The 17,674-nt window shown below is 42.5% G+C and overlaps 1 protein-coding gene across 2 annotated transcripts in view; it reads left to right on the top strand.

Moving 5' to 3' along the window:
* rbfox1 (RNA binding fox-1 homolog 1) overlaps window positions 1-15,138 on the top strand; it is a 238,237-nt gene extending 223,099 nt beyond the window's left edge. Inside the window, exons 10-12 of one of the 2 annotated variants that reach the window (XM_084036241.1) lie at window positions 16-83; window positions 7,664-7,739; window positions 14,556-15,138. In XM_084036241.1, coding sequence (XP_083892367.1) covers window positions 16-83; window positions 7,664-7,739; window positions 14,556-14,678 — 267 coding nt within the window. In that variant the 3' untranslated portion in view covers window positions 14,679-15,138. Of the gene's footprint in view, window positions 1-15; window positions 84-7,663; window positions 7,740-14,345; window positions 14,430-14,555 lie in introns of those variants that run through there. The other variant, XM_084036242.1, reaches the window with a different exon arrangement.
* Window positions 15,139-17,674: the final 2,536 nt, after the last annotated feature.

Here is a 17,674-nt window from a genome sequence, read left to right as displayed (position 1 = left end):
TGTTTGTTTTTCTAGGGTGGTTACACTGCCTACAGATATGCACAGCCTACTACTGCTGCCACAGCTGCTGCATACAGTGACAGGTAAGATATAAACCCTCTCACACATTAGGTAATTCCTTATTATGTTTTAAGTTCCAGATAGGATATCATAACCCCATGGATTATTCAATAATCATAGTGTCATTTAACCAAGGTTGCACTGGCTCTGTTTACACAGCAGTGACTTTAGAAATGCATTCACAAGACAAAAATGCAGAGCATCGTGTGTTTGTGTGTTCAAACCAAAGTTGGTTTCTGATTCATGCATTCCTTATACTGAGATTATGGAACTTGCTGCTAGATGAAGTGAAGTAACCATCAGTCACCTTGTGTATGTGGATGACATCAAGCTGTATGCTAGTATGCATGAGTGTGACATTGACTCACTGATATCCATCACATGATCTACTGCAAAGACTCCTTAAGGGGTTGAATTGGGGTTTGTTAGTCTGCCCGTGCTGCTAAAAACATCCTAGAGGAAAGCTCCTCACCATGTATGGAGGGGAGCACTCTGAGATTGTACACTAATCAGATGGCCACTATCCAGGAGTAAATCAGGAAGATGGCCCTAAGTGCTGACTTGCTAAGGCAAGGAAGAAGCATCATGGAAGGACAAGTCCCTGCATGGCTTGTACCACCGACCGGTAGGATCTGGCTAAGGGGGTTCAGGTTTATGAGGAACAGCAGTGGGGACAGATATGCTACATACTTGGTATATACCACACTTGCTGGTAACGTGTGTAATTGGCTTTAACTTGGCCTCTTGAGTGTTGATTAAAGGTCTTTCCTCTTGATGTTGTACCATTCCAAGCATTCCAGAATCCATGTGTGTGCACAGGTTGGTCTGTGGGATGTTTCAGTCTCCAGAGTGACAGTGCTCAGTGGTATGGAGAGTCTGCTTCCTATGTAGTTCTTTCCTTACCACAACTGCTCTGAAAGCTGACTTACTTCTCTGTGTTACCTTGATCTTGGCAATATTTGGTGGAATAATGCTGATGTTTAATCCCAGCTTTCATGCATCTTCGCATCTCTCCACCAGTCTCACATTGTTCCTGGGTGACTTTATGCCAGTATGCCTGTTGCAAACATTAGATCAGCCTGTTTTTGTTTGATGGCTTATGACCATCCATCTTCCTCTGGATCACATTGCAGAGGTTTTCAGTGGGGTTCAGGTCTGGAGATTGGGCTGGCAGTCCTCCATCCACACCTTGATGGACCTGGCAGTGTGGCATTGTCCTGCTGGAAGAAACAATCCTGAGTGGAAGGGAAGAGAAAGAGAGGGGGGCAGTTGGACTACAGCTACTAGGCGGCACTATTCTCCCAGCGTTCAGAGATGGAACAGCTGAACAAAGGAGGAGGGAGGCCTCTAGAGGACGCTATCTTACGTAGCCTACTTCGAAGGGCCTGATTACGTAGACTCGGCGGTCCATGGTCAAAACTTAAAACAAGGTAACAAGAATTACAATCACATCCTACACTATTGAACCTATGCCTCTGCCCAGACAACAGCCTCTTACTTGGTCGATATATGCATGAGTCCGTCCTGTGCGTATGGCGGCGTGGGTGACGGGCTGTGGATTGCGATGTCTCTGGCTCGACTTTAGATTAACAAAACGGTCGGAGTGTATCTTCCTTCAGCAGGTAAAACAAGGAAGATCACGTGGTGCGGTGATCTTCTCAGGATAAAAAAAAAAAGAGACGACCAGAGGAAAAAGAGGGAAAAACAGTGTCTCATCCAGCGAGTTTAGGGAAAGACTGTGGCCTTAAACAAAGGAAAAGCTGCAAACGTTGACTGGCGGTCAAACACTTAACACCTCTCCAAAGAAAACACGTAATAAATATTGCATATAGAGGAGCCCCTATCCCAAGGCTGTAGCCCACTGCAAGAAGCCTGTGGAGTCCCAAACATAAAAGTAACACGTAAATTGTCAGAGGCATAACTGGCCGCTGATGAAAACTGAGAGTACATTGAAGGAGGAAGTGGCACCAAGCTCCTACCTCACCGGAGTAATGTTCAGGGATTGGAAAATGTGGCTTGGCGGGAGCCGTGAAGCTAGTTCGAGCATGGACAGCGCGGAAAGGGATGCCAATGAATCCAGGGAGGAAGCGTTGGCTCTGGAGGCAGGGGGAGAAGTGACGTGAGTAGCAACACTGTCCATCTGGCTGCTTAGCAAAGCCACGCTGCTGTTCAGGGAATGGAGGTTCTCCATGACTTAATGGGGGATTTGTCGTAGTGACAGACAAGATTCCTCAGGGCGGCTAAGGTTTGGTGGAGCTGATCTGGTTCTTCTGGGTCCATGTGGCCAGGTTATACTCTTACAATTTTGTTATTGATCAGACCCCCAAGCAGACACAGAGGCAGCTTGTCAAGATTTAACCGTTTTAAAATGTAAAAGGGCAAGCGGAAATGGGTGGTAATGGGACAGAGAAGGGACTGGATGGGGGCCCTTGTGTGGGATGCACAAGTGCAGGAAGGTGAAGATGGATGGTAGATTTGATGGATTTCTACATGTGGACTGGAGGAACCCGGGATACTACCCCAGGATGGTCACGTTCATGCCGACGTTCATGCCACAAGAGTTACAGATGGAAGCCCCATCAGTTGGCCGAACCCACCCTGGCTCACATGTCATACTAACCAATGCAAATGCAGTTACATTATACTACACACATGCATGATGCCGAGGACAGACTTTTTGGCCATTTACGAGAGAAAGAAATCTTCCAGAATCCAATAATTAAGTACTAAATGCATGTTGACATCCTTTTGTAATGAGGTTACATTTATCAGGGAAACAACTGACCCAAAGTCCCACTCCTCACCTGAGGCTTCAAGACTGTAGTCCACAAACCAATGGGTGACATCACAATGACCAAATCCACTTCTGATTATACAGTCTATGTGAACAACAAATGTGAGGTTTTTGCTCATCTAGAATCGAAACAAATGCATTATTATTCTGAACATTAATATGATAACTGCAAGTTTAGGTCATCAGATTGCAGTACTTAAGCTGGTGAAAAGATGCACCGGTGCATGTTTTTACAAAGATTTCTTTCTTGACTCTGTCCACACACCTTGTGCATTTGACCAGACTTCCAACCATTTTGTAGAGCTGTTGAAAATGTTGTTTCCATGTTTATCTTCTCACCTCAGGGTCATTTGAAAATTGCATTTGACTCAAATTGCATTTGAATTTGTGTTGTACTATCAGCTTACCACACACACAAACACACACACACACACACACACACACACACACACACTGATGATGGGTTAGGGCTCTGTGCTGTGAGATAAGATAGGTCAAAAGCGGTGCTGGGCTGAGTGTGGGGGTTGGGGGGTGCTGCATGGTGAATAGCAATGTCCAAAACTAATCGGGATTAACTTCTAATCGCTTCAACCACTGGGCCGCTATGCAAATCAGCTCAATTATGGGCTCAGGCCCTGGCCCTTATTGGCCCTTATCATGACTGGGCTAGGACACAGAGGGAAGCTGGGGGAGGGGTATGTGAACTAGACTAGCTGCTCACTGCTGTTGTCTTTTTCTATCTAAAAATAAAAATAAGAAAACTCATTGATTCTCTGTTCTTGATTGTTTGTATTAATCTTTTTCCTTGATGCTTTGTGGTTTTTATTTCTTTTTCTGTATCATGTGAGTTTTGTGTCTTTATTGGTTCATTTTCTCTCACTGTTTCCCAGACTTGATCACATGGGGTTTTATATAAATACCCTATATTGCCAAAAGTATTCACTCAACCATCCAAATAATTGAAATCAGGTGTTTCAATCACTTCCATGGCCACAGGTGCATAAAAGTAAGCACCTAGCAGTGTTTCCCACAGGATTTTTGGAGACTATGGTGGGGGGGCTCGCGATCCTCTCTGGGGGTCGGCGGGAATGCCCCCTGGGAGAAAATTTTGAATAGATTTAATTTTAATGCATCAATTTGGTGAATTTTGATTTTACTGACCAATCGATCACTGCCATCGTAGGATCATTTAGCTGGATCACAGTTGTTTATCCGGTTTATCTAAACCAGATTACCTAAAGATTCCTGGGGATGTTGAACTGGCTTCACAGTCGGCCTCCAGATTACAAGCGTAAAAACAACATTCAATGGCTCTTAAGTGGAGGTTCTCCTGCAGGAAGTGAATGCCACATGAGCACCAGTAGTGGATCTAAAATAACATGGTGTTGAGTGTTGTGTCTGTGTATTTATTTTAATAGATAATACTGGTAAAGGTAGTATTCACGTTTATCTGTTATATTCATAGGTGTATAATTAAAACACAATTGACTTTTATTATATGAATATAATGTAATTAAACCGACAGATACACAATTTACAGTTTTAAAAACTTTTCAAATGATAATACAATGCAGTGTATAATTCAAATACACTGTAATATAGTAGTGAAGTGCATGTTTGTAGTTACACTGGAGCTTCAAACAGTATTGTGATGTTCATGAATGCAGTAACGTCACTAAGACACAGACTGATGACATCCTTGCCTCGTGTTTTTTTCATGTGTGAAAAACTCAAAATGCACACTGTAAGCAGACGACTTATTAGTGAAGTAAATTATGTAATAAGCATGATCCGAGTGATTCTTTCTTTTTGATCGCTGTAAAGGCGGGTCCAGAACCACACTGACTGCCCGACTCGCGTCAGTAAATGAAGTCGGGCTACTTAATATGGCCGACTCGAATGGCGGATTACACATTTGAATCGGCTGAAATGAACGCCGACGTGGGCCGATTCGAGCGACCACACCAAGGAGACTTATGTCACGGACACCGACTCTCTCAAAGACGCCGATTTTCGGTCCGGTGTGGACCCGCCTTAACTGTCACATTTTCCACTGTAATTCAAATAATTACTAGAACATAGAATACATGATAAAAAAGATTTTAATTTAAATGATTTGTTATATAACTGTCAATTTGAATAATTGGCAATAATAGTTTCACAACATGTCAAATATATGTTAATGTGCTTCTGTACTTACCTCAGAATGAATCATAAGTAAGGACAGATATGTGTCAGTGAATGTCGATATAGTGGCTAGCACTGTCGCCTCACTGCAAGAGGGTCCCGGGTTACATTCCCGGTTCAGGTTCCTTCTGTGTGGAGTTTGCATGTTCTCCCTGTGTTAGTTTGGGTTCTCTTCGGGTTCTCTGGCTTCCTCACACAGTCCAAAGACATGCAGGATGTAGACCTGTCTGTCTCTACTTGTCAGCCCTGTGATAGACTGGTTACCTGTCTGTCTTTACATGTCAGCCCTGTGATAGACTGGCTACCTGTCTGTCTCTACATGTCACCCCTGTTATTGGTTACCTGTCCAGGGTGAACCCTACCTTCTCCCAATATCAGTTGGGATCAGCTCCAGCCCCCCGATGACCCTAAATACAGGATAAGCGGTAGACAATGGATCACTTTTGTTGTGTGCATGTGTGTGTGTATATATATATATACACAGTACACTCACCGGCCACTTTATTAGGTACACCTTGCTAGTACCGGGTTGGACCCCCTTTTGCCTTCAGAACTGCCTTAATCCTTTGTGGCATATATTCAACAAGGTACTGGAAACATTCCTCAGAGAGTTTGGTCCATATTGACATGATAGCATCATGCAGTTGCTGCAGATTTGTCGGCTGCACATCCATGATGCGGATCTCCCGTTCCACCACATCCCAAAGGATGCCACTTTGGATTGAGATCTGGTGACTGTGGAGGCCATTTGAGTACAGTGAACTCATTGTCATGTTCAAGAAACCAGTCTGAGATGATTCGCGCTTTATGACATGGCGCGTTATCCTGCTGGAAGTAGCCATCAGAAGATGGGTACACTGTGGTCATAAAGGGATGGACATGGTCAGCAACAATACTCAGGTAGGCTGTGGCATTGACACGATGCTCAATTGGTACTAATGAAAAGAAAATATCCCCCACACCATTACACCATCACCACCAGCCTGAACCGTTGATACAAGGCAGGATGGATCCATGCTTTCATGTTGTTGACGCCAAATTCTGACCCTACCATCCGAATGTCGCAGCAGAAATCGAGACTCATCAGACCAGGCAACGTTTTTCCAATCTTCTATTGTCCAATTTTGGTGAGCCTGTGCGAATTGTAGCCTGTTTCCTGTTCTTAGCTGACAGGAGTGGCACCCGGTGTGGTCTTCTGCTGCTGTAGCCCATCAAGGTTCGACGTGTTGTGCGTTCAGAGATGCTCTTCTGCATACCTCGGTTGTAACGAGTGGTTATTTGAGTTACTGTTGCCTTTCTATCAGCTCGAACCAGTCTGGCCATTCTCCTCTGACCTCTGGCATCAACAAGGCATTTGCGCCCACAGAACTGCCGCTCACTGGATATTTTCTTTTTTTCGGACCATTCTCTGTAAACCCTAGAGATGGTTGTGCGGGAAAATCCCAGTAGATCAGCAGTTTCTGAAATACTCAGACATACTCAGTTGTTGGTCTGGCACCAACAACCATGCCACGTTTAAAGTCACTTAAATCACCTTTCTTCCCCATTCTGATGCTCGGTTTGAACTGCAGCAGATCGTCTTGACCATGTCTACATGCCTAAATGCATTGAGTTGCTGCCATGTGATTGGACAGGTGGACAGGTGTACCTAATAAAGTGGCCGGTGAGTGTATATCTGTAATGTTTTTGCATGAATAAAACCATTCCAGCGACCTTCTCCGGTTTTTAACGCAGAACACCACATGCTGTCTCCAAACACATTAGCATCTTTTCAAGGTGCCGATTGTGCGTACATGTTGGGACTATGTCCGTACCTCCAGTTGAGTCTGAGGGTTGGTGATGATGTCATCAACCAGGAGGCCAGGCCAGACCCTTCTGTCTCCTAATACAATAAGTCATTATGGGAATAGAGCCCAGTGTTGCTGGACTTTATAATAAATGAGTCAAAGATGTGTATATGAGCAATGCATCTCCAGCAGCTCCTTGTTCGAGGTGAAACCCACCTGGTCTCCTCTCTGGTTGTATATAAGTCTATGAGAAAATGGTCCTACTTCTCTTGATGATGATGTATTATCTCAGTAAACATTGTAAACATGAGTTTATGGTCTCAATCTCTAGTTTCAAGTCTTCTTCAATCCAGCATGATGTTCATTTAGTACATTATGGTCCTTCGAGTCCAAAAGACCAGAAAGCAGGGGATGCTTTTAGGAGGGTGGGGCTCCATGGTGATTGACAGGTCGCTACCACAGCAACCCAAATGGTCTCACTATCACGCTACCGCTACAAATACAATTACCTTCTAAGATTACTTAGTTGTGACGGTTGCCATTCGGGGTGCCACTCTGCCGCTTATGTTCAGATCCAGCTGTCACTCCTCCACAGTCCAAATATGGTCATCTCCATTCACTACCAAATTCTAAGATGGCGACAGCCAAAATACAAAACTCAAGGCTTCTAAACTAATGGGTGATGTTGTGACGATTATGTCCACTTCCTATGTAAACTATCATTGTATTTAACCTCACTGGATAATATAAGAAAGGTTAATTAATCAGATTGCAGTCTCTTGTCGACTGATTTAACCATCCTTTTGTATTCTATCTATTTGATGTATGTCTACAGTTACGGACGAGTATATGCTGCCGACCCCTACAACCACACACTCACTCCAGCAGCCACATACAGCGTTGGTGCCATGGTAAGACCACAACGCCTGCCACACATGTCTGTCCTCTTCACATCGTGCATTATCTCACTCAACGATGAAAAGTATCGAAAGTTGAACATTAAAATTTAGCTTGCATGTGGTGCATGTCACCTGCTGGTGCTGACATTGTTTAGAGGTGCACTAAGTGAACAGCTTTGAGAGGAGTGACCCTTCCTGACTAACCATTTAGTGATGTTAAGAAGATTCATTTATTACACTGTAAACACAAGGAGATCCCTGAGGAACCTTTGGAGGTTCTTCAATTTGAAACTGTGGTGGTACCTCTTGAAAAATTGTAAAAATATATTAACATTTGTTATTATAATGATTATCAAGTATTATTTTGGGGTTGAGCATTTAGAATTAGAACTTTCTAAATTTAAAACTTGCTAAATACATATTGTTACAGAGTAATAAATACAATACTGTGGAGGCTCACCTCAAAGACTCACTTTTTTAAATTGCCATTACATTGTATGCATTGACAATATTCAAGACAATCACAGGCAGCAAACAAAATGTTTGTGTATTAATATCAGTATAATGGGCTGGTGGCCACTTATGTAGAGTGGAAGCTAATGAAGGGTTAGGGTTAATAAATAAAAAAAAGAATATATTGTCATTTAGACCAATACAACAGCAATTGCATAAAAAGTAGTCCTCTGCATATCTAACTTCAAAGATGTTGTAACAGCAACTGTTTTGTGGCCATATTTATATTGAAACAATGAAGCTTTATGCTGAAAATGTAAAAAGAAATACACATATACTGAGCGCCCTGGTTCAAAGTCCTGTTTGTTTGACCCTCCCACCCTGTGTGGGTTTTTCTCAGAGCGCCTAACAACGATGTGGGCGGGATCATGTTGCAGGTACTTGAAAGACGCTAAGGGTGACCTGTGTTGGCATCGAGCACCGAGGGGTGGGACAACATCTGTATTTGATCAGGTGGGAGTGACAACAGGCTGAATGACAACGGGTTGCATCACTGTGTTTTACCCGCTCCTTCGCAACGCGGCACCTTCCTGCAGGGTTATGCAGAGGTGTGGATGTTGTTTTGTGCTTTAGTAACCGTTGTGAAAAAGTCAAAAATATATAGTCAATCTTAATTAAATCTCCCTAATATCATCTGCATGCCATCGTCCGTTTTTTTTTCATGGCTCTCAGCATTAAATGCCAATGTAAAGTTAATCAGGATCCTTTTTCATGGTGGACATATGAATTAACACATCCATGTGACTAAGCAACGTCCAGAGTTTGTATTAAATATCGACAAAGATTACTTATGGTGGGAGAAGGAAGCTGGATAGACCCAACAACACAGGACTGTCAACCACAAGACAGGGCTGCCAACTCTCACGCATTGTCTGTGAAACAGACGCATTTGATTGACTTCACACCCTCTCACACCACACTCCGGGTGGTTTTGTTGTCTAAAGCTTACGTTGGTTTTGTTGTCTAAAGCTAACGTTGGTTTTATTGTCTCAACCTAACGTTGGTTTTGCTGTCTAAACCTAACATTGGTTTTGTTTTCTAAATCTAACGTTGGTTTTGTTGTCTAAACCAGCTCACGTTGGTTTTGTTGTCTAAAGCAAACATGGTTTTGTTGTCTAAACCAGCTCACGTTTGTTTTGTTGTCTAACCTAACATTGGTTTTATGCCTAAACTTTGTTGCCTAAACCTCACATTGCGTTTTTAAAAATGTTGGTAGTTATTTTAGGTCTAACCATGATGTTTCTCCTAAACTAACTAAGAGGTTTTCTTGTCCAAACTAAAGTGGTTTTGTAGCATAATGTCGGCCCAAAGTCACAAAGCGGGGCTAGCTGACATAGAGAAAAGTACGAAAATTCATCTACACATAATCACTAGATTTGAATTCAGTGACTATTTTACAAACTGCCTTGAGACTGTTTTGCTGAATCTCCCGCTGTCAATCTCTTGGATTCCTAGAACATAACTGAATACTAAAACTGGTACTTACTGGATCCCTAATGATCATGAAAGCCTTAAAGCACCATACAAACATAGCTCCCTAAGCATGCTATCAGCTGCCACGTGGATGTCTTTGATGATGTCATGGCCGACTAGAACTGACTATGTATACAAGTGTGTCCAATAAATAGGCTTTGCTGGAGTTGGTTCACATGCGCCAGAAACAATTGCATTGCTAGCTACTGTATGAATTTAATTCCACCAACTGGACTCCAGTCTCCTCACACACTCCATCACCTCCATACTGCCCCCCCCCCCCCCCCCCCCCCCCACATCCTTCTCTTCTTCGTTGCTGTGCATAAGCTTTTCTGCAGCGCTAACATCTCCTCACTTAAACTAAATTGAATTTGTCTATGCTGCTAACGGCAGTCCAAATGACACATTAATCTCACCTGTAAAAGGTGATGAATGTCTTCATGCCATGGGAGCCCAGTCCATGTTAGTTATTATATTTCTAATTTGGTGGATACCACCTCAGCCTGCACTCCCTGGTAATGAAATAATTAGTCATTTTGATAATTAAATCTGTGGTGATGCAGCAGCCGCAGGGAGGAGGTGGGTGAGGAAAGAAGTGAGCAATGAAAGCTGCAGGGAAAGATTGTTAAAAAAGTTACTGGTTAGCTGCGAGCTAACAAAACAGCTTTAAATCAAAGGAAACAGCTTCAAATAAGGTTTCTGTGCTTAACCCATGAACCTTTGGTTCCATATACAGGGACATGATTCTCTCAGCACTCAAATCATTCTGGATGGTACATTTAGAATCTTCTTTCATGTATTACCTAAACCTAACGTAGGTTTTGTTGTGTAAAGCTAACGTTGGTTTTGTTGTGTAAATAGTTCACTTATAAGAACAAGGCGCCGCTCACTCTTGGAATAACATTTATTTCCTGTTGCCAATATGAAAACACAGGTCAGATCTGGATCTCTCTCTCTGTAGCGTACACTCTAAACTTGCTCATCACGTACTGACTTCTACTTCGGCTCTACTTTATTATCTAATACCTCTTACATAGTTATGATCAACAACAATAGGCAGGATAACATGCATGACCCATCATTTCCATAATTGCTGAATTGCATGACATAAGCCGATACCTTCGCTGATTAAATTCAGCAATTTGTTACGGTAGATTACAGCCCACATGATGTGTTGTATATTGTATCTTACCTATCAATCATTACAGTAAAAATAAATCACACAATTACTCAATTGCTCTCTTTAGCTACCAGCTTTTTCAATTTCCCTCTTTACCTTGAGGTTGTTTTGGGCATGTGCTAAATAACAATAAAGACAGACAATAAAAATACTTGATTCAAAGTATTTATTTCAATATACATTGCTGCTGTTTAGGATACTACTACAAAAGATCATTGATCATTGACAGTTGCTTGCTGCCGAGTCCACATCTGCTCCCTTTGCAGAAAACCATCTGAGGATCCTTTACTCTTCTCAGGAGGACTGCATCCATTTGATAAAAAAAAAAAAAGTTTGACAAGAGTTAACATTACCCCGTTAAACTTTAATATGCCAGAGATGCAAAACAATCTAAACATTGAAAAGAGACACATACTTGACTTTTACCATAAACTTGTAGGTGAGGGACTTAACATGGTGGTTTCTGCTGGCAGTAATGCACCAAGTAAACAACTGAAAAGATTACTGCTTGGTTGTAACGTGGGACTGTGAAGTCCAAGCGTATCGTTTTTTCTTAAGCACGACAGTAACATATTAATGTTAGAAGCCAAGCCAACTGCGTCTACATATAGCTAGCTAGTTAGCCAACAAGTTAAATATCTTACCAAGTCGTGTCCTCATCGTCCAGAACTCCAACATGCCTACTCTTCAAATGCTTGTGGGTTACTGACGTGCTCCTGTGATACGGAGCTTGGCTTTACATATTTTACATGTGACATTGTTCCTGCATCCAGAGTGAAACGTACGGAGCCCTATGAATGAATGATGAACAGAAATAAATGATGGTATTGTCAGCATAGAAATAATAAACAATACAAATGGTTAATACAGTTTTCTAAAACATTAACTCTGTTCATCGCGTTTCACACCGCTTGCTCTCTCTTCTATGTCCAAATTACATATAGCTATGAACGTGTGTTTCACTACTTTAACCTCACACAGAAAGTTACTAGCTTGTCTTTAGCGACTGGAGCATTACTACGGCGTCCGCCATCTTAGCCACACGTGTACACTCGTAATGCAGCGTTCACACCAGACGCGATAGACGCGAATACAATCGCGTGAGACGCGTGTATCGCGCCGCTTGATCATTTTGGACTATTCGCGCATGACGCTCATTTTTGAACCGGTGCCGCTCTAGCGGGGGAAACGAGGGCAGCGCCGGCGGACCCTCCTCCTCCGCCTCGGGGTACCCGATGCCAGAGTCCGTGAGCCTCCTCCGGGAGCCACGTCCCTCGCACCTCTCCCCAGGGAGAGTCAGGGCCACATTCGACTACGACCTCAGATCAGACGAGACAACCCGCTGAATTTAAGCATATTACTAAGCGGAGGAAAATAAACTATCTAGGATTCCCTCAGTAGCGGCGAGCGAAGAGGGAAGAGCCCAGTGCCGAATCCCCGTCCGACGGGCGGGCGGACGTGGGAAATGTGGCGTACGGAAGACCGCTTGCCCGGTGTCGCTCGGGGGCCTGAGTCCTTCTGATCGAGGCTCAGCCCATGGACGGTGTGAGGCCGGTAACGGTCTTCCTGAGTCGGGTTGTTTGGGAATGCAGCCCGTCCATCTCAGCTCATCTGTCTGTCGGCTTGAACTCGTCGCTGATTGGATGTCGCGGCGCGATGCCGCCTGAAAAGTTCGATATTTTCAACTTTATTCGCGTCGCTTCAGACGCGCCATTCGCGTCATTCGCGTCTCATCGCGCCTGACGCTCCATTTGCGCCGCCTCCGCCTGAATCGTGTGTCATCGCGCCATTTACATTGATTTTCAATGTAGAGTCGCCGCTCAATTCGCGTCTATCGTGTCCGGTGTGAACGCCCCTTAACACACACTCGTTACACGGTCAAATCCAATGTCACAGTTGCAAACTGAAGACCTAATAAAACACACTAGTGTTATTTATTACCCGAGTGCCATTTATAGTCAGCTTACCTGTTGGAAATATGAAAACACAGGTCAGACAAGGAGCTCTCTTTATAGCGTACACACTTAACTCGCTCACACGTACTGACTTCTACTTCGTCTGTACTGGCTTTAGCTACTTTTCCGTAGTCAAGTGTAATGCTTAGAGCGCCCTCTGCTGATGAGGCTAACTTAAACTGGAATAATATCCCTCACACAAAACACATTCATTCTGAGTACCATGTGGCATAATATTATAGAAACAGTTTGTTTATGTTCTTAGACTTTAGCTACATTCAGTTCAATATTTAAAGGGGGGGGGGGGGGGGGGGGCAAATAGTTATCTGTCTTTTAAAACACACAGTGCCACATAAACCTAACAATGGTTTTGTTGTCATAACCTAATGTTGGTTTTGTTGTCTAAAGCTTACGTTAGTTTTGTTGTCTAAAGCTAACATTGCTTTTGTAGTCTAAACCTAAATTTGGTTTTATGCCTAAACGTTGTTGCCTAAACCTCACATTGCTTTTTTTTTGCCTAAATCTAACTGTACGTAGTAATTTAAAACAGTCGATACCTACACTACCAGATTCATGGCACACACACTCCCTCCACCGGAGACTCGCAAACATTACAAACCCTGACAGATTCTTCACAGCTAAATTAACTGATGTGGTGATGTGTCTGTTTTTGCACACATAAAGGATGGATTAAACATTTGTGCATTAGGTTATGGTTGCAGCTTATTTGGTTAAGGTCATGTTGCCTTAGTGGTAACTGGTATGGCTTTATTGGAGTATATGAACACAGTATGGGACCCAATCCCGATTCTGGTATCTGTGCATCTTTATCGAAAACTGTGAAGAGCAGTGCAAGAGAGGATTGCACACCAGGTGGACGAGACCTTATTAATATTTCACATCAATAACATTGCTCCAGTCACAAAAACTCTCCGACTGTGTGAATGCGTAAGTTGATAGTCGTAAAATGTGACTGTCCCATCATAAGAGCCCTTCTAGATCTGATTGATGATAGTTCAGTGGTAGAGTTACCGCCCCATGTACCGAGTCTCCCTGCAGCGGTCCCGGGTTTGAATCCACCCTGCGTGTTTCTAGTGACGCGTGTGATCGTCCCCTCAGGATTTGTGATTTTGGGCTATATCAATAAATGTAATTGAAATAAATGTAATTAAGTCTAAAAGAGGTATCACTCAGAATGTTTCGCCAGTTAGAACTTCACTCCTACTCTGAAAAGCTTATGATCTCTTAAAAAGATTCATAAATACAGTTTCAGGAGACTGTGTCTCTTTCAATTGTACATTTCACAGAAACATCTCATACTATACCTGTATCTAAAATGACTTTTGCTGAAAGCTGACCTGCTGCAAAATCTCCACCCACCCAGTAAAAACCAGCATGATAAAGATCAGGATTAAGGGTTAACATTCTGCTTAAAACACCTTTTGACTTGACTCCTGTGATACATCTTTTGCTCTACTGTTTCATCCTTTCACATAGCAGTTGGCATGTTCCCCTGGCATGAAGCGTCTCGCTGTGCTTGCTGCATGACGGTTGCTCCGGTCTTTTCATCCCCCATGGGTTTGCACTGGAACAACGGTAATGTTCAAACTCTAGTTTGTGCAGGACTAAGGGGGGGCTTATGAGGGTTTATGTTGCATGTTTCTATGAATATATGTGTCCATTCTGTGTTTTTTCTGTGTTTTTCAGAACGCGTTTGCCCCACTGACAGATGCAAAAACTCGGAGCCATGCTGACGATGTGGGGCTGGTGCTGTCCTCTCTGCAGGCTAGTATATACCGGGGAGGCTACAGCCGCTTCGCACCCTATTAGCCACACCTCCAACCTATACCCTCCCTTTCCAATAGGACAGAAAGAAAGTGTGTGTGTGTGTGTGTGTGTGTGTGTGTGTGTGTGTATGTGTGTTCGTGAAAGCGTGTGAGCGAATAAAAACAACAGGTAGTTACGAGAAGAGAGACGTTACTGAGGCCTGGGTATTGCAATACATGCAGTTTGTGCATCATTTCCGCATCTCCGAAGATAGAAGTATATTAAAAAATAATAAAATGACAGCTGATATTTTTCATCTTATACCTCAGATATTTTGTGCCGTGTATTTTGATATTGTGGATTTTTAATTTCTAAAGATTTCAATTCAAATGATCAGCTGTAGAGGTCTTTCCATGGTACTAATAGAGAGCTGCTCGAGTAACGATTAGGAGAAAAAGAAAATATCCAAGTCCAACTCTGTAAGATGTGGTGTTGCTTTGTTTGTCTTCTTTTGGCACTTCTGACAGTTTAGCAAACCTTTCACCCTTTGGTTTGGGAGGTTCTCCATGTTCCTCTCCGAACCTTCGCGGGCAAGAGAAGCTGAGAACAGCCATTATTGCTATATTAAGTCCATCGTCTTGAGATCTCAACTTTCTGTTTTCTTGTGACTGCAACTTAAGTGTCTTATATTCTGTCTGTCTAAAGCAAGATAACTTAATTTCTTCCTTTATGCTGTGTTCACGCCAAATACACATTTTTGACTCGTGTTACTTGCAAAGGTTTGACTACGGGATGATTCGTTTTTATTAACGTCACTCAGGCTAGGAGGACAGAGCTTACTTCCATGTCGACACCTACAGGTCCCATCCATCATGGCAAAAGTCACCACTATTGCTTTGTACCACGCTGTATTCAATGGATCTAGCAAGACACAAGTCAGCTGGTTTACCATAGCTGGAGGACCCCAGAATAAACTATTTAGCTGTGTTTTAATAACCAGATGAAAATGATGCTGAAATAACTCCATAATGATTGTGATCAGTTAAAAGTGTGAAGTCATGCTTTGCTAGGTCCGTCTGCAAGACCACAAGATAACTACTTTTAAAACGCTTGCTTTCTGAATGGAGTCTGGTTGATGGGAGCTAGGCTGTGCTAACATTGTAGCTGCTCCATCAACACTCCTAATAAGGTAATCTAGACTTAAATATGGCAGAGACCTTGTTGTTTGGACCACAGACAGTCTCTGGTTTCTCCACATAGTCTGGTCTGGTCTCTGGACTAATGTGAGCTACTATCGTAGACCTCTGGGGGACCACAGACAGTCTCTGGTTTCTCCACATAGTCTGGTCTGGTCTCTGGACTAATGTGAGCTACTATCAAGACCTCTGGGGGACAACAGACAGTCTCTGCTTCCTCTACATAGTGTGGTCTGGTTTCTGAACTAATATGAGCTACTATCCTAGACCTCTGGGGGACCACAGACACAAGAGACAACATTTGTTTTCTAAATTTCTGATTGAGGAACATCAGTGACGACAGGAAGACGGTGTCAATGCTGAGAAGATTTTGTGATACAGCATCACACCAATTTCTCACACTAGCTGACATATTTGAATGTTGCATTTTTGCCCCATTCGGGTGGCATCATTCACCCCCCCACCAATCTTATCTATTTGCGTCTTTGCATTGACTTTGTATGCAATAGGACCGTAAAACTGCATGTATTGTAGCCCAATTTCATTGAGTGGAACATGAAGAAATTGGGTTTTGTAATGCAGAATTCAAAAAAAGAAATTCCATGTAAGTTTGACTTTGTATCTCATAATAACAAGTTTCAAAGCATCATCACCAAATGTTCTTACTGAGGACAAATCCTGCATAATGTTTAGCCTGAAGATGGATAGTAGATTGTAAATTTGACAATGATTAGTCAATTTGATTGAATCAGTAAACTTGAATTCCAGCTGTTTATATAGCAATGAAATGCAATGAAACTGCCAATCGCATTGACTGATGCTTAATGCTCACGAAGCATCTGCTAAAACTCAACGTCCCCATTCTTCAAGCTTCACTTACGTACATTTCAACCCTATTTCCGCATGTTTTTGTGTCCATGTGACTTTTTAAGACAACCGTTATTAAATTGGTCCAATTGATGGAGAACAGACGGCAGCTGCTAAACAGGCTGTAATGTGATCTGTCGGGGTGACTGCTCACTGTACGTCCAAATTAACGTCACTAAAGTCCTCATTGTTGCCAATGATAACATTATGGCTAAATACCCAACATAGTTTCACAGTAGCTCCTGAAACAGTGGCCATGTACACGAAACAGATTTAGATGACATTTAGTGATGCAGCATTCTCCATCAATACTGGACCAATTCAAACTGTTATTGTCTTCATTTGTCACTTAGACACAAAAAACATTGGTTTCTATGACCACATCAATAAGACAGGCTAACAATCATTTCTCATAATTGCAAGGTTAACATCTTGTGATTATCAGATGCTAAGTCGAAACAATACGATGCCGTCTCAAGTTGTTTTTTTCGCTTTGGTGAATGCAATGTGTTTTCATCAAAACAGCATTCTTTGTTTGATGTTTCTACAGTTAATTTCTGCATTTCATACGTTACCTTGAGATAACGGCTTAATTAGTAATAAAACTAAATACAAGACGGTAAAAAGTATTAGCAGTCAAAGCTGCTCTCAGCTTCCAGAGGGAGTGTAAGGAAGAGAATGGTGTGAGTCAGCATGCTATTCCAAACCAGTCTCATAACAGGTCGTGAAATCTGATCTGGTTTCATGTACATGGACGCAAATTGTCCTTTTATTTAGTACCTCTCAGCTTGACAAACATTGCTCAAGGAAAGTAAATTAGAGTCCTTTTGGTGGAAATTTCTTTTTAAATTATACCTAATCATTTTAAGCCCAACCATGATGTTTTCCCTAAAGCTAATGTTGGTTTTGTTGCATAAACCTAACATTTGTTTTGTTGTCTCAACCTAATGTGGTTTTGTAGCATGCTGAGGGACATGAAAGAAATGGAAAATTGGT

This window comes from Eutrigla gurnardus (assembly GCF_963514095.1).
Source record: "Eutrigla gurnardus genome assembly, chromosome: 20".
Classification (NCBI taxonomy): Eukaryota; Metazoa; Chordata; class Actinopteri; order Perciformes; family Triglidae; genus Eutrigla; species Eutrigla gurnardus.
This window is presented reverse-complemented; position numbering and strand designations above follow the sequence as displayed.